Below are 18,008 nucleotides of genomic sequence, written 5' to 3'. Positions count from 1 at the left end.
AAATTGCTCAGAACTCCATCCAACCTGGCCACAATTTCTCTGTTCCAGTGCATCCATCACCCTCACTGTAAAGAATTTATTCACAAAATCTAATTGAAATCTACTGTCCTGCAGCTTAAAACCTTTGTTCTATCACTACACACCCCTATGAAAAGTCCCTCTCCAGCTCCCTTGTACCCTTCCAGTACCTTTTGGGTACTGGAAGGTGATACAAGGTCTCCTAGGAGTTTTTATCTTCTCCAGGCAGAGTAGCCCCTGCTTTCTCAGCCTTTGTAGGGAAGATGCTGCAGTCCTCTTAACAACCTCACAGGCCTCCTCTGGATTTACTCCAATAGTTACTTGTCTTTCTTTTTTCAGGGACTCCAGAGCTGGATGCAGCATGCCAGGTGGGGTCTCACCAGAGCACAGCAGCGGGGTAGATTCACCTCCCCCAACCTGTCAGATTTCTCTTTGATTCAGCCCAGGATATATCTCCCACATGACCATACAGCACAGACCAAAAGAAATACAAGGTACCCATAAAGGAAGCAGGGCTGGCTGATGAATCCAGGAATGTGCTGCTAAAGACAAAACTCTCAGAGGTGCAGGTAACAAAATATACAAGGATGAGACTTGAGCATTTCTGATAGGGATGCAGGCTGTCAAACACAGAGAGGCTCAGGACACTGCAGCTTCATCCCAGCTACAAAGTCATCCAAGCAATGCAACTCTTAGCTGTCATCACCCAGTCCCATATCCCACCTGGTTCTGCAAATATTAGTGCATCATGCAGGTACATCCCTTTTCTCCTCTCACCCTACCTCTCACCACTTGGTCAAGAAGGATCCAGATGACCAGACAGCTATGCTGTATGAGCTCACAGCACAGGATGTAGACTTTAACACCAAGGAAGCTTTGAAACCATGGTCTCCAAAATGGAAAAGACAATGTATTATTAGCCTTGTCAGCACCTAGCCTAAATTGCAACTACATGCTATACTCCATGCTGGCAACTTTTGTTATGCAGCTGATCAAGCCACAAGAAATCTCCAGAAATCATCTTCTGGACACAGATATTCAGTGAGAACCACCACATTAGTGTATGTGGAAAGATGAAGGAACTGCACCAGAAAAGGGCAACTTACACGAATTTTAATTACTCTAGTCTTCGCTCCACAATTCTTCTTGAGCAGCATCTTCTGAAAGAGAAGTAGAATCCAGGGATTAGTAGAAATAGCATGAATGAACAGAAAGAGGGGGATATTGTAAAGAGTCCCTTTCAATCAACACTTCATTAAAACAAGATGGATGGATGGATGGTTAAGTGGGATATGAAAGATTAAGAATTACCAAAGGTGGCCAGCAAGTAAATCAGCCTAATGTGAGACTGTCTCACACAGCCTGCATAGAGTGCTCTGGCCTAGGCTTTGAAAGAACATACAAGAAATTTCACAAGGAAAAAGATAGAACAACTGCCTGAAAGGGAATTTCTTCTTAATTTCCATCAATTAGTGGTTAAACTTTGCCCTGAAGCAGGTGAATTTATGTACCTTTAAAAAGGAAAATATGGTCTATTTAATGTAAATGTGGATGTTCCCATTATTAAACAGATATTTTCATTATGCTTATTTATTTACAATGAAAAAAAAAAAAGCAAAAAGCACCTGCCTGCAGTTCTAAATCTCCTTGCCATATACTGCAAGAGTCATTAAAGTTGTCATAACATGAACCACACAACTTAGCAAACAGGATATACTTGAACCAGCAATTATTCTGGGAAATTACAGAAAAAAACAGGTGAGTTGAAGTTCTATCCCAGTTTTGAGGCAGTGTTTTGAAAGCTGGCAAGTGAATAAAATCATTCTTTCCCCTCAAAAAATTGTCACAAAACAACTCCCAAGTGGAAAAACAAGGCTTCAAGAGAACAGTTCTTTCATTTAAAAAAAAATATTTTAACTGTATTTTTCATCCTGAAATACCTGGTGAGGGAAGCATGTCAGGAAGAATCTTCTCCATCAGCTTTTGAAAGAAATAAAAGATTTTCCTTGCTTCTGTTTTTAACAATTCTCCGGTTGGAAAGCTGTGTGAAGTATGGGAAAGCACTCCCCACAGCCACATGCAACAAAGCAACTGAAGTGTTTTTCAGATGAAGCTCTTAAAGGCTGTAGAAAGACATCCCACCATTTTACCAACATGTGTGGGAAATAGTGAGACCTTTATATTTTCTCTCTTTTTGTTTGTTTGTTATCCTTCTGCTTTCTCTAGCACAAAGCAAGATAAAAAGCAACACAGTACAGGGAGTCTTGGAAACTCAAAAAGCTTAAAAAATCCAAAACATACAAACAACCTCCAAAAAATTCAGAAGAAAAAGCACCACCCCAAAACTGAAGTCAGTGCTTAGGTGAAAGTATTTATTATTTTTCCAGTAGAAAGTACTGCTGGGAGGTGGGAAGTATATCCATTCCTCCACCACCCTCTGTCACTCTACATCCCATAAGCATGTCTTTGCAGTTCCAATCCACACTACTGCCCAGAACTTGGAGAGGGAGTTAGAGATCCACCCAGCATTTCTAAGCACATCAGCCTCTTTGATCTAAAATCCAGAACTTGGCACACACACGCCCCACTTTGAAACTTTCACATGAATAGTTTGGGGCTCACGGACAGTGTATTTTATTATCCAAGCATGCATGGGGGAAAAAGGGAGGTGCAAGGATTTTGAGTTTTTCCTGTTAATCCTTTAGCAGGTGAATCCTACTGCTGTCTCCATTATTCAAAGGACTCAACAGCAGCCATGCCTGACTGCTCTGGTCCCAGGTCTGACCTGGCAGCACAGCTCCAAGGTTTTTAACCCAAAAGGACCCAACAGCTTTTTGCACAAACCAGGCAGAAGACAGAGGGAACTGTTGAACTGAACTAGCCCAGCCCACAGCTGTCCAACTAAACAAGTAATCCTGGGAATTCATATGAAATATTGCAGGACTCAGCTCCCAGCCAGGCTGCAAGGCACTATGGTAAGGCTATGAGGTTTCTTTCTTCTGCCTTTCTTAAGGCTCTCTTCCTTAAAAGAAGGAAAGAGACCTTGGTGGGGCTGACAAAACCCAGGATGCAAGGAAGGAAAAAAGTGTGGAGCTGTGAGGTCTTGCAAAGTTTTTGTCCCTCCTTCAGTTTTTCTTCCAGGTGATGTGAAATGTTGGCTGGTGGGATAAGGAAGGGTAGGCTAGATAGCTCAAGACACAGGTGGGATAAAACGTGCAAGACAAAGTCAGATTGAGCAATGACAATTAGAATAAGGACTCAGGATTTTGAGCCCCATCCTTTAGGGGAAGAATGCTGTTAGAGCAGAACACACCCTGTTGTATCCCATATGACTACAAGCTTTTTGACTTTGAGTGAGACTCTCAGGTTCCCAAGGCTACTGTAAAGCTGAGCTTTATAGTGGTACTTGGCTGAACTGCCAGGATGAAGTGAGGCTGTGACACAAAACTCTACATTGCCTCAGTAGCACCACTGAATCCTCTGCTGGAAGGGGAAAAACAGAGCTCTGCTGGCCAAGGAGCAACTAAAACACCTTCCAGTACAGTCCAGTGGGATGAAATGCCTAGCATGGTCACACCCACAGTTTCCCCAACGACTTCAGCTGGGTGCAACAACAGACTTCATTTCCCAACTAAAATCAGAGGCAGCAAGATATTTACCCATCCTGGCCTTATATTAAAACATACAGGGAGGACCAGCAGAGACGGAAATTACAAGATGACACCAAAGAGTGAATGAAAGGTTTGTGCTAGCCTGTAGGTAGATGAGACAACCAGCCAGACTCTTCCAAGAGAAATTCAAGTGTTCAGCTGTATCCCAAGCCCTACTCTTCTGGCAGAAAAAAGAAGTATTCTTTTAGTGATGTTGTTGTGATAAGCTTTAATTATACAAGAATCTTACCACTAGTTACGCTACTGCTACGGTTTGTAAAGGTCTCATTGTGCAGCAAGAGCAGGACACCCTACATCATTTTTGTTCCTCTTGTGTTTCCTCTTTGTTCCTGCGCTCCTCTTGATGGACTAAGTAGAAAAATAAAAACATGACATCCCCTCATCCACAGGCTGTTAAACTGGAGCATAAACCTCAGCATCTGAAGCTCCCTGGAGCTCTCTTATTTCCACTTAGACTGCAAGCAGAGCAATACCACTTCTGCTGCACTCTCACAGCTTCCAGATCCTACATCATAGTAAAATCTGAAACAAAGAGCTAGAGAGAGCAAGCCAGCCACATGATCCTGCAGATGAGAATGAATACAGGGAAGGCAAGTTATCAAATGTTATTCTATTTAATCAAATTGCTTCCACCTCACTTGCAACCGCACACTTTCTGCACCCCGCACACCAGAGCCATGCTCTAGAAAAAGTAAGTCAAGCCATCTTTGAATGGTTTTCCATCCCTCAGCCTTCCCTCTTCTTGCCAAACCTGAGCGCAGACTTTCGGACAGGGAAGCTAAAATGCAGTGCTGCCTAGCAACAGCCAGGGACTTTCCATGGCAGCCTCTCCTCATCCTCCCTCTGGAGACCTCCACGTCACAAGCCAACCACGAGGTGCAGCAACTCATTAACTCCTATTTACACAGATACAAGGCAGAGCTGAAATAACATTCATTTGGCTACATGACTTGCAGTAGCCTAAAGCAGGGGAAACAGCCTATAAGAAAGGTGACATATTCCATTTAGTAACCCTGGGATCATTCCTAACTACTACACCAATGTGAAAGTGCAGTTTTATTTCCTCAAGCTATTTTCTGGGAGTTATGACAATGAGCAGAGCAGAGATTTGTCAAAGGTCACAGAGGATATTAGTAGCAGAGCTGAGAATAAAACCATAGGGTATGGTTTCCAAAACTTTCTTCCACCTGCAGAAAATGAAATGGAAGAAAAACAGACAGTGTCCCTATTTCAATCAAAAAGTCCTTCGTGCAGGTCTCTGACAAAACTGCTACCATCAGAGCTGAAAACTACAGCTTGGGAGCACTATTATTTGCATGAAGGGAAGTTTATTTTGCTATCTACTGTGACTTCTACGAAAAGGAGGAAATGACATGACTAAGGAAATGCTAAAGCCTTTTTGAGGACACAAGTGCTATGTCTAGCTCTAAAAGCAAAGCTAAATTAAAACACTTCAGGGTTAACCCTCCAGAAAGCAGCAGAATCAGCTCAGCCCAAGAACCTGCCCACCGATCTCACCTCCTGCTCATAACCCAGAGACTCTCTCAGTCCTGAGCCTGGATTCAAAAGAAAGTTGCAGGGACTGGAAATAACAGAATCCCATATTCACCAATGAAATGTAATGAACCCCTGATCTGCCACACTATGCAAAATATTTTACATTAATAGATATCAATAAACACTTTTCATCTTACATCTGCTTTTTATATACACAATTCTGGTTTTAGAATAGTTTCATTTTCACTACCTCCACAAGACAAAACAACTCTTTTGTTCATTAGTGTTGCAGAGAGGTATAAATTGCTATTATTTATTTTATTATCTGGCCACAGTTTTAAACATAGGGGCCTGTCCAGAGCTGGATGCAGTTCAATTACTACTGGTTTTCTCAGACTAGTTTAGTCTATTTCAAGCAAAAGTGCACAGGAACTCTCAATTTCTCAACATAACTCATCATTGAATGACAGACTTCATCAAATGCTACATACTGATATAGAATCAGCTTGTTCCAATATAAGAATGCTGCAGGGATTTTCACTTGCTTAATGAAAGAGATTTCAAAGTTTAAAAAAAAAAATCTGTATTCAGTAACTGTGCGTTAATTTGACTCAAAGATCAGACATTCCAAAGAATATCAAGGCAGGCCAGAAGCTCGCCTTTCTTTAGTTTTGCTAATGACCCTCCACAGGACAAGTGCAGTTTAAAGGTATGGACATTTCTGTTTTTTGTTGACATCTCGAGGCTCTTGACAAGATACAAAGTTTAAACAGTCCAAATTTTCAGAAGAAGCCTCCTCAGCTCCATAACCCCTGTTTTACTTCTAGGCTGTTAACCCTACCAGCCAGCTTCCCAGTTGTCCAGAGTCTTCCAGGAACAAGAAGGCAGACCAAGCTTAAATGTCTAGCACAGAAATAGACAAACAGACCAATTATGTTGCTTGCTGTGTCTTCTTTGTTCAAACAACCAAACAAAAAAAGAACTGAAAGAAGAAACAGTACAGTGTGAGGAGAAATTGCACTCCAAGCCACAGCAGAAGGCCGATGAAAAGGGAAAAACCATGTCCAGTGATGCAATGAGCACAGAGAAAATTGCCTCATAGCAAGGCAGGGAGGCAGCTCCATGGCCCATTAAGCAGAGGACTGAAGGGGTCTCAGTAAGACAACCTTGGGACAGCCAGGTGAAGTGGATGCTGGTGCAGAGGCAATGGTTATGTGCGAGCTCCAGCCCAACACCAATCCCACTACACCCAGTGAGCCAGCCAGGGAAGCACAACCCTACGGCCCTCCTGCCCTGGGAAGGCATTTCAGAGCAAAGAGCTTGCCCCATTCCTTTCCTGGCAGCCCTGAGAGCCAGCTTTGGGCCAGCAGGAACAGCTCTCCCCTGCTGCTGCAAGCCCATTCCCTATCCCAGCACTGCTGGGACGGGAGAGCAGCAGAGGTTAAGGCAGGTCAGGGTGCAGCTGCAGTGCAGTGGGCACAGGAGGTCAGGGTGCTGCACAAAGCGGCCATTGTGCTGCACTCTGTGCCTGTGGGCTCCTGCTTCAGCGGGTCCCACCTCCGTCACACCGCGTGGCACCAGGGGCACACAGCCGCTTCCCAGTGGGGTGGGCACACGCTGATGACTATGATGAACAGCAATCCAGCAATGTGCAAACCCAAGGCACAGAGCACTTGGACCCTCATTCATGGAGAAAGTTTCCTAAACTCCAGAATAGACTAGAATCCACAGAAGTGTGAAATAGATTATAGAGAGTAGTGTAGATGTATCAATTAGGTGGGAAATTTAGGTTTTGGGATTTTTAGTATGTAGTGATTGGAAGCAAGATGGAGGGCACAGGGTGCCATCCTGGGCTTCTTCCTCATGCTGCTTCTTCTTCCTTCTTCATGGGTTTGAGTGGCATTTTGTAATTGGGTGGAAAAGTCCACATTGCGAGCTATAGGGGATCAGTTATTGAGTTAAAAAGGGAAATAATCAAGGTGTCAATTCTTAATTGGATGGCTTAGCTTTAAAAGACCTTGTAACAATAGATTGTTGGCCGTTTTTGCAGTGCTTTTCCAGGGCACTGAGCCTTGTGTGGACAGCACGCAAAACTCTAGATAAGATAACAATAAACAAGAACCTGAAGACCAAGAAGATCCAGCGTGTCTCTTTCCTGACACAAGACCACACCAGGAGGGTCTCCCCTGACAGGGGAGCCCCCTGGAAGGGCCCAGCCAGAGTCCCAGAAGTCAGGGAATGGGTAACAGGTACCCTGGCACAGCAAGGCCCTTCCTAGAGCACAGGCTGAGTTAAAACAGGGGGAGCAGCTACCCCCAAAGGCAGTGCTTACACAGGCCAGATGTGAAAGCTCAGCACAGCCCCAGGTCAGCAGCAAGGCTGAGGCTTTCAGTGCTTTCCCAACACACCTTCAGGCTCAAACATCACAGCCCCACGCCCACTGCTTTAGAGAAATCCTCCACCAGGAGAGCAGTGCTCCGTGCCCAAGTGGCAGGGCACGAAGGAGCAAGGCCATGGCTCCTGTCCTCTGGCCAACACAGTGATGAGTCTTCTACAAGGAGCACAGCCAGGTCTGCTGTCCCAATGAGTTTAGGAGAATAACAGGCAAAAAAAGCCTAAGGCTACTTTGTAGGTTGATTTTGGACTTGGTTTTTTAATTCCTTGGCACTGAGAAGTGTTACTAGGACATGAGCATCATCTCTTAGTCCTGCAGTGCAAAAACTGTACAGAAAAAACAGTAAGTCACAGGCTCCTCCTTACTGCTTTTAAACTGAATCAACTCCAGCTGACACCAACTCCCATCCAGGCTCAGGCTCCCAGGCAGTCAAACCAGAGGGCCAAGCTTTCCCAGCAGGCACCTGAGGGGACTCGGCATTTGCATCACTGGGGATGCCCTGTGCCCTGTGCCAGGAGATCACCCACTGTCTGGGCCCAGGGGTGCAAAGCCACTACACAGTGCATTCATATGCCAGACACACACACAAGCTCCCTGCCCAGCCCCTGAAGCAGCATAGCAGCAGGAAGGCTGTAGTTCAGCCATAGCTTTAAATTACAATTATCATTAGCCACAGTCTCCAGACTTCTCCACCAGAAGTTAAACAGCCACACGGCATTTTGAAATACAGGCCAACTCAAATGGTTTGGCCCACAATCCCCTCCTACAAAAACAAACCCCAGCACCCAAACACTGTGCTGATAGTGTGGAACATCCTGAAAAGCCTCTTAATTCTTTTGAAAGTTATTTCTAGTTAAATATTCAGTTGAATTAATCATTCATGCTTTTTTTGCCACATTTATCCTCAGTCCATCTGAGACTCCTTCAAAGCATCAACACTTGTTGAGTCTCTTAACACTGTCATAAAGAGCTCCCATCTCCACCTAGATGGGAGTTGCAGTTGTCCAGGCAGCACCTCTGCCAGCAAGGGCCAAAAATCCACAGCCTCCAAATAGTGCAAACACTGACAGCTTAGTGCATCTGGACAAGGCATCAGAGGAAATGCTGATTATTAAGTGATCTTTTAAGAACAATTCAAATAAAAAAAAAAAAGCCAAGCAAGGCCTTACAAATAAAGATGTACTGCAAGGACTTGCACTCAGCAAACAGTGGACCATGAAAACCAAAACAAAGTAATTCCTGCGGTGACCAAAATCCTTTCCAACATGTTTATCATTAATCACCTCATTTTGTGCATTACGGGGAAGGGCTCAGCTATCACTGCTGAAGAGAAATGGGTGAGAGCCTTTAGCAAATACCAGCTGGCAGAACAGCAAGTCAGTCTCACCAGTAATTGCTCCCTAAATAAGCACAGCCCAGTTGCACCACAGTCCCAGAAAGGTGATGTGCAAGTGACCACTGCAGAGTGGCACCAGGCTGCTGGCCTGGTCACTGCCTGCTGCAGAAGAGAGTCAGCTGAAGTCTGGCCAGCAAGGTCTGCCACCTGGCAGAACTGAATTCCCACTATTCCCAAGGCCCAGAGAATAGATAAAATTATTCAAATTAACAGGCTGCTTTTTGAAGTTTTCCCTGCATATCACACTAGAACTACAGCTAACACAAACACAGCTACCTACTCACACAGTTGTGGTCTAAGCAAACAGACTGGCTGCGTGTCTGCAGGTGACTCTGCCTTTCTACTGCTCCTCTGACTTCTTCGTGGCACACAGTTTCCAGATATAGTCTGGACCCGTACAGAAGCCCTGTCCCTTTAGGAACAGATAGAACAGGCTGTATTTGCCCTGGCACTTTTACCACTAGCCCTTTGACTGGAATCTGGGGATGGAGGAAGTGAACACTCTCCATGGAGCATCTCTGGCTTAGCAGCCGCTTTTCCTGCTGGTCTGGCAGAGTCTTGAGTATGCTGATCTGCAGGGTACATCAGATGGTTCATCTATTCACTCCATGCCAACCCCAAATCCCTCACTGAGTTTTCTTTGAGGCCTGGAAAAAACCCAAAGCTCCATTTGTGCAGGAAATAGACCTGACCAAAACCTCCAGCACCTGTGGAGTAACAAAAATGTAAAGAAAGGGCAGGATTCATTAATTCCCTATCACTCATCTGCACATGCCAAAGCTACCAAAGTTCAAATGTCAGGCTTGCCCCTCCTGCTCACTGGAGTCTGAGAAAGGAGGAGGGGTGCAAAGGGACTGGGGGGTCTGGTTTCACAGCTGGCAGGCATGGTAGCAGCTCCTGAGAAAAAGCTTACAAAGCTTTTAATTCAGGGCGGCCAACGTGACTGTTTCCTCCCTTCCTTCCTGGCCTTGGCTCCAAAGCTGTCCACAGGGAATGTCCAGTCTAGTCTAACATATCATCTGATGTCTCTATAGTTTATCTCACTTCTGACTGAGGCCTTGGCTCGGACATGACTCCAAAGCCCTCCCTCCCCACAGACTTTTCAGACAGAGCTAAGCAGAAGGGACATTGCCTCCTGCAGCTTTATCCCATTCCCCTCAGCCCTGCTGCTGCAGCACATGGGAGATGGCAGTGCTGAGGGCTTGAAACAAGCAGCATCAGACTCTTCCACTTTTGCTGTTGAAATGCTGTCCCCAAGTGCCCCAAGAAGGGGCTAAGACATCAGCACAAGTCAGGCAATACAGTAAACACAGTTTCCCTTTAAGCAGGGAGATACAGAGAGCTCTGAAAAATCACACAGCTGTATACCCTGGGAAAGAAGAAAAATACTAAAATAACTGAAAGGTACCAACTCTTGTCAGCTGTGACACTACAACAGGGACACGGAGAGGAAGAGAATCCACATATAGCTGCTCAAAACCCAGAGGGCACCGAGATAAAAGTGTGTGCCTTTACTCTATCCTTGGGTAACTAAAAAAAAATACAAAATACTCCAAATGCTCTGTGCATGCCACAGGGCCTTTTGCACACCAGCCACAAAGTGAGCAGCCAGGCATACAGAACACCAGATTTCCAGAAGAGACTGCATGCTCACACAGGTTTGCCACGTGAAAGGATAGATGTGTGTGTGGATGGCAAAAGGAAAAAGCAGGCTAAAACAACCAGCTCAGAATGGTTTCAATTCTAGATTTTTAAGCAAATTTCTTCCTGGTTCTGACACAACTAGAACATTTAGATGTTCATATGTTCATTTATGTTTAAAAGGAAAAATTCTTGGACTTAAATGCTTGTTTGTCAGTCCAAAACCCTACCCCAAAGTTAGCACAAGGTACTTCTCAGGTGGTATAAAGCCCACACAAAATCCACCTAATCCACCACAGAAAATATCCAGTGGAATTTAGTGGGTTTTCTTTGAGGACAACCTGGAATATATGTACCTTTTCAAGAGATTTTTAGCCAGAGGATTTGTCTTAGTGGAGCTTCTCAAAAACAGGGCAACATGAAATATACTCGTTGCACTAAATGAAGAAAGGATTTGTCAGTAGCCTGGATCTTCACAACAGGAACCTCAAAAGGTGGCTCTGAATTGCCTCCCACGCTCTCCCGCTGAGTGCAGAGGACATTACCCTGCGGGAGCCCTTGCCTTGGGTTCATCTGGTGCTGCTGGGAGCACTCACAGTGGAACTTCAAGCAGAAAATACAAGGTCACATCTTCAAATGAGAACTTGGATTCATGGACAGCAGGCAAACTTTGAAAAAGCCAAATGCAGACCGACTATATAAACAGCTTTGGAAAGCCAAAACAAGCCTGTCTTACAGAAGCAAACATTCCAAGCCATGGGGTTTGCTCAGGCTCTGAACACAGGGCAACAGAGTTCCTCCTCTTCTCCTTGCAAGACACACACATGTATCATATCTGCACTGTTCTGCAAAATATTTGAGTATATTCTCCTTTCACATGACTATGCCTGTTGGGGAAATCCCATGTGTCTGCATGAGCACATGAAAATAAAAGATACTAAATTAGAAATCAGACACCAGAAGATGGTTAACAAACCTGAGACACCATTTTTGCCTACAAACAGACATCCATGTAGCAGGAGTAGTACAACACTGATCACCACAGAGAGAAATGATGGTGCAACCCAACTGTTCCCACATTCCCCACCCAATCTCCTCCTCATCCCCCTGCTCCTGTTCCCCACTGAACCTCACTTAGACACTAGTGACAAGGGAACATGCTGAAGCAGCTAGGCAGCTAGCTGCCTAGAGGATAGAGGCCTCTTACTCCAGGGAGCTAATCCATTTATGCAGAACATGACTAATGAGTGCACTTGGAGACTGCTCTCCCATGGCCACATGCAGCAGGGCCTGCCCACACGTGCCTTGCAGCACGACACTGCACAGCACACGGGGTCTTGCTCAGTGGTGCTTGGGTGTTGAAATTCAGAACTCGTGATGGGCTTGACCTACCAGCTGTGAAAGGGCTGGCCTAGGCCTGTACCCATGTGAACAGCTTGCAAATATTCCAGAGGAGCCAGTATCTCCTGCCTGGTGCACTGTCCTTCCTCTTAAGGAGGCATATGTTTCCCTTCAGCGCTGCTGATGAGCACTTGCAGATCCTGATACCATTCTGCATCCTTTTGTTCACATCCTCACAGTGCACATAGCTTGAGATGGTGTAAAGCTGGTCCAGGGAACCATCTCCAGGGCAAGAAACAATACAACCAATTCAACAATCAGTGTTTCTCCCTGGACACTCCAATGAGGTGAGTGAGCATCAGTTTCTCTACTTGTCCGCGGGTACCAGCACAGGATACATGTTACTGTGACAACGTTTTGAAACTCCCCTATGTGAGGGGAGTGAGGCACCATCGGAGCTGGAAGCAGATCATTGCCCTTCCAAACAGGTGTTAGCAGAGCACAGCAACCCTCAGAGCTGTGCATCAAATATTTGTTGGAGAACTGCTGCCCTCAAGCATGCCACTCCATTGTCTGCATCAAGATCTACTTTCCAAATATTTAGAAATGAACCATCAACTCAATAGCTTCCAAGATCATATCAGAGCCTGTGTAACATGTGTCATTGTTCATAACACGTGCATCAGTTTTAATGCACAAATCATATCAGTGTTTCCTCCTTTCAGCTCAGGATTTTGGTCCATCTCACACTTCCAAAACAGTCATGCCCTAGGACCAAGAGGGCTCCTTCACTCACAGACTGCAGAAAGGTGAAGAACAGATTAACACATGAAAAAGTGACCAGAATGTCTCAAGGCCAAGTTCATTAGGATCCTCTGCAGAGAAAAGTTGGTAACAAAAGCAAAAGCTTACATCCATTTATATGAATAGTTTTGAGAGTGTTTGAATGATTTGGATGCTTGCATCTGGAAAGCAAATGAACCAGTGCCTCAGCTCAGTCCAGAGTTTTATACAGTGGACTGAGCAACTCAGGCAAGTCTCACAGTTGCAGCAGTACTTACAGCTGCTTTCTACCTCTAACCCTAGCAGCAGCCCCGTCATAAGATAGCAATCTGGCTTTTTTCAGCTTCTTGTGGTTTTACTGTTTCACTCAGCCCTAGAGAGTCCATGGGCTGCCTAGCACAACTGCCCATGGTAAGAGTCTGCAAAATGCAAGCAGGACAAACTAGCACAGCAAAAATGCCTTGCACACTTCTTGTAGCAGCCAGGCTTGGATAGAACATTGGTGTACCATGAAAGAAAAGAGATAAGAATGCTAGAATAGTGGCACTATAAGTCTTTCTGCTTAGAAAATATTTTCTAAGAGCACTACTTCCAGTGCTCATAATTGCACTCAGCCCACTAACAATAATTTGAAACTAATAGGGTTGGTTATGTCATTCAGAGGAAAACAAGAAATCATATTAAGCTGAAAATTAGTTAAGAGCTTGACTGGAAAGCACACCAAATTCAGTACCACAATGAAAATAAACAAAACATTAACTCGCTGTGCTATTTCCACAGAGCTCTGAGCAAAGCACTGCAACTTAAAGACTCACTTTAAAGCATGATCAATATAGTCTTATCATCCGCTCAGGTACACCATGTTCTTGTGTGAGGTCTGCCTGTCTTTCTGGCACATACAGCAAACAGTAGCAGTAACAAACTTTCCTGAACAAACTCAGGGCATTCCTTGACCTATGGTGGTTCTTCCAGCTGCAAACCACATCACCTGGAACATAACAAGGAATAGGTTTACTGAAGTGAGAAAAATCAGACATCTGACTAGCTCTATTTTAAAGATAATTCTACCAGTATTAGGAATTACACAGATGCACTAGATTTGAAATTTGGAAACTGATTTTTTAACAACTGTTTCTTGTTTCTTAATCATAACATGCCCGCATACCATCACAATAGAGCCTATAGGATTGTTTGATGAACCTCTGAAGTCACAGGCACGATAGGGAGTTTCCAAAGCCTCCACAGGTAGACAAATTTTTGTTTATGTTGTCAAAAAGAGCATGCCTACAGTAAGACTGCAAAAGTAACTTGCAAAGCATTTGAGGGCTTTATCCTTTGTACAGCAGATCAACCTGTTTTTTTCCATAATCAAACATGTGAAGGTGAAATTATAGCTTGCAAGCCTATGCCAGAATTTTAAAGCACAAGCATGTTTTTGAATTAAAAATACAGCCTTTCTTAGTATAGACATGACCACAGACTTCATTTACATTAAGTTCCTAACACCCTTGACAAAGCTCAGTTTTACAGATTCATTCCTATGAAAACTGCTTTGCATAAGCAGTTAAAGTCCAGCAGGAAACTAAAAAGGTTGTTTGCAATGAGGAAAACCAGCAAGTTCCATAGGGTTTCTCTTAAGTGTCTTCAGTTGTGTTTTATTTTGAATTTACCTGTAGCCCCAGGACACCTATGTTTTTGAAGTCTTTAATTTAGAAAAAAGCATGGTTACATGTTTTTTTGGCTTGAAGAGGAGGGTTTGTCTGTCCCTTAATGGTCAGCATTTCTTCAATACAAATTGCAGCTCAATGAGAAATGTATCTGGGCTCCCAGCTCTGGAAAAGGGCAGGGAGTTTTACAAGGGAATCTGCTCTGGCTTAACTCAGTCTCCATCTACATGAGAAGTAGCTGCCTCTATTGAGTGCCTCCCCCTGTGAGATGAGCTGTGGACCAATGCCCAAAACTGCCATTGACATCAACAGGCTGAAAGAAAGCACGAGCAGAGCCCAGCAATGCGGTTCTCATGTGAGCCAACAATGGAGAGGTTATTCAGAGCTAAGGCAGAAAATCAGAGCTAAACCCCAGCCCACGCCAAGGACAGCTGTGCTGTTGACAGCCAGGCTGGCTATTCTACCACTCCAAAGACTGTCTCATACAACATTTCCTAGAGTGTTTACTCTAGTCACGGGCTTGGCCTTAAAAGCTCAGCCAGCTTCTGCCTATTGAGCAGTAATGGCTGCTGCACTTTCAAGACTCAGACATGCTCTGGACAAGCTCTCCGTGCATGGTGACAAACCGGAGCACAAACACCCAGTATTAATAGTTAATCAGCACCATCACATGACTGCCCTGTTCCTGCTGTTACCACTCATAGTACCACCCCCGTCCTTCCTTCCCACTCATGGGCAGTGTCCCATGGGAGACTGCTGGGTACAAAGCACACCCGTGTCACCTCAGACACCAGTGCCCAGCCATACTGGCAAGGAAGGTGTTCTGCTTCACAGACACAGAGCTAAGCAAAGCCAAGCTCTTTGTTTTCCATTCCTTGCTACCATCCCTTCTGTTTAGTGCTTTGAACAATTCTATACCCATCTGAATTCTAAGCAACAGCAGCCCCTGTTATCTTATGGCTGCTGAATTCTAAGAGAATTCAACACTTAGTGGTAGTAAAGTAGGAACAAAGAGAAAAAAACAATCTAATCTATCTCTACTGCTTATTTCAGTTTCTTAACCTATATAACAGTCAGAAGAGCAAGCAGAAAACTGCCACCACCATCATATGCCCTCTGGACTATATGAGGAATAACCAGATTGTTTCTAAATAGCCATTCACCCTCTCCAGTTTCCTCAAGGCACTTCACTGGCCATCCAAAGAGCTAAATTGTAAGTCTCTCTCTTTTCAGGAGTCGCTATCACAAGCAAAAGATGGAACTTATTACGCCTGAAGAGAGATCCATTCACCTGCAGACCAAACACAGCCTGGGCAGTGACAGCATATGGTGGAGCCACCCGCAGACTCCTTCTCTCCCCAGGCAAGGATGAGATATTTGTATCACAGTGAGCCACACGCTGAGGGAGGAGTGGGCAGGGACAGGTATCTGGCCAACTCAACAGCCACACTGGGACCCAGCCCAGGCAGCCCCTCCAGCCCAGACACATCAAGGCTGGGGGAGGTGAGGACAACCCAGCGCTACTGCAGAAGAAAAGAGCACTGCAGAGAAAGTCCTGACCTTCACTTCAAGCAGCATCTCCAAGCTGGTGCTGTTGAAATATATACACAGGTCGCAGCAAAACTTCTTAATCTGTCAGGCTCTTGAGATTACTTGGGCTGAACTCAGGGACTGGGAAACAACATGCCAACATTATCCTCCTACACAGTACTGTGTCAAAACAAGAAAGAAAATATCCTTCAGAAAACCTTATTTGAAAAGGACCAGAAGTCAACACAAAGAGACAGAACAGTGATATGCTGCAGGATGGCCACCCTTGGGGATCCAATCCAGCACCCACACTCTGACTGCTGCTCACACCACATCCAATCACATTTTAACCAGTTGTATTGTTGCTGCAGTTAGGAGCTCCTGGTTTTGCTGAGTGATGTTTCCTGTGGCCAGCTGGCAGCCCATCATAAAACACAGCTAGCAGATATGGGAGACTGGGCTCTTCCTTCTATTAGTTCAGTAGGAATGATTCTATGTGGTGCTTTGAGGGCAAAATGCTAGAGGTCAAAACCCCAACCTTGTCCATTCACATGCAGAGCTTCTGGTAGATGTTTTCAGGTGGAAGTGCTTTACCTCCTTCCCAATTTGCTCCTCCCAGGCCTACCTAACAATCAGAATCAGACCAAGAGTTCAAGTCCTACACAGCATCACTCAGGACTTCTCCCTGAGTCACATCCCAAGGCCACATGCCAGTGGTGCCATATGCCCATTTGATCTCCTCTCTTTGGACTGCAGCCGAAGACTCAGCTCTAGTCTAATACCTTCTTACCAGGCTTTAGAGCTTTGAGGAAAAAAAAGAAAGACAGCAGGGTTGGGAAGGTAGCCAGCAAGCCTGCCAATCTAAATGATAAGCCCTTGGCTTGAACCTCAGGCTCAATTTTCTGCCACTAGTGCCAGGTGCTATTATTGTCCCTTTGGGAATCTTAATACAACAAAAATACTCTCTCTACTTCTGTCTCTGCCATTCTTAACCTTCCTATTCCACAGATCTCTGCTGCTTCTCAAACTTCAGCCACATCAAATTTCCTTCCCTCATCTTCCTTTTGCTCAACCAAGCTCTCTGGTACTATCCAAATGGCCCTGACCAACCTAATTCCTGCTCTTTCTCATGATTCACAGTAGCACCTCAAGGAACCATGTTTCAGATGTCTCAGCATATATTCTAGCTATTGGCTCACCCTCCCTTGGTAGTCCAGATGGATATATTCACCAGCATGCAAGCTTCCAGGAAAAGGCAGCAAAATTACACAGCCACATAGCCCAGGAAAAAGAGACCGATAAGTACTTCCAGACAGCAGCTCATTTGTCCACCTCCCTCCTGAACTGTTGTCCCTTTGCACATGTTACAAAAACAGAACAAAAATGCAGTGAGACAAAACAAGGAAGGAAAACATCAAGGGAGAAGAACAGAAGCATTTGGCTCTAGGAATGGACTACACATTCTGTGCCAGGGCTCACACAACAGTGGAAGAGGTGCAAAGAGAGGCATGTGCTCAGAATGAAGGTCTGCTAGCAGAACACCCGAGAGGTGAACACAGTATCAACAGACACCATGGAGTGGACTTGCACTAAAATTAATTCTGTGTTTCAACAATGCACAGAGAACAGAGATCCTCATGGAGAAGCTGTTGGCATACAGGCTGCGTAACTTCCAGAGGGCCTTTGCAACCTCAGCCATTCTGTGAGAATGCTCTAATCTCTGGTACACTGGTCGATGCCAAGACTTTAGGAACAGGACTAGGTTATCCTGCGTGCCTTGCCTTTGGCATTTACAAGCTGGCAGCAAGATGAACCTTACCTTCAGTAAAAAGACAGTCAACTTACTTGCCTCTTCCAGGAGGAAATCATTATGCTTTTTAAGAAGCAGCTAGGCCAAGTTGTACATGGGTTACTCCTCTCTTACATTCCGATTCATCCAGCTGCAGCTGCACACAGGCACTTCCTAATGTTTTTGCATGAATTAGATAACCATCCAGGGAACACTTATGAGACACAGAGACAGAGGTATCTGCTGCCTGGCAGAGTCATAATCACCTCCTTGGGGCTAG

The 18,008-nt window shown here is 44.9% G+C and overlaps 1 protein-coding gene across 6 annotated transcripts in view; it reads right to left on the bottom strand.

The window, feature by feature from the left end:
* Positions 1 to 18,008, bottom strand: part of LOC102067897 (uncharacterized) — a 108,389-nt gene that overhangs the window by 63,466 nt on the left and 26,915 nt on the right. Inside the window, exon 4 of one of the 6 annotated variants that reach the window (XM_074537219.1) lies at positions 1,125 to 1,175. The exons of 4 other annotated variants lie outside the window; for them this stretch is intronic. In XM_074537219.1, coding sequence (XP_074393320.1) covers positions 1,125 to 1,175 — 51 coding nt within the window. Of the gene's footprint in view, positions 1 to 1,124; positions 1,179 to 18,008 lie in introns of all 6 variants that reach the window. One more of the 6 variants, XM_005483101.4, reaches the window with a different exon arrangement.

This window comes from Zonotrichia albicollis, chromosome 3, assembly GCF_047830755.1.
Source record: "Zonotrichia albicollis isolate bZonAlb1 chromosome 3, bZonAlb1.hap1, whole genome shotgun sequence".
Classification (NCBI taxonomy): Eukaryota; Metazoa; Chordata; class Aves; order Passeriformes; family Passerellidae; genus Zonotrichia; species Zonotrichia albicollis.
This window is presented reverse-complemented; position numbering and strand designations above follow the sequence as displayed.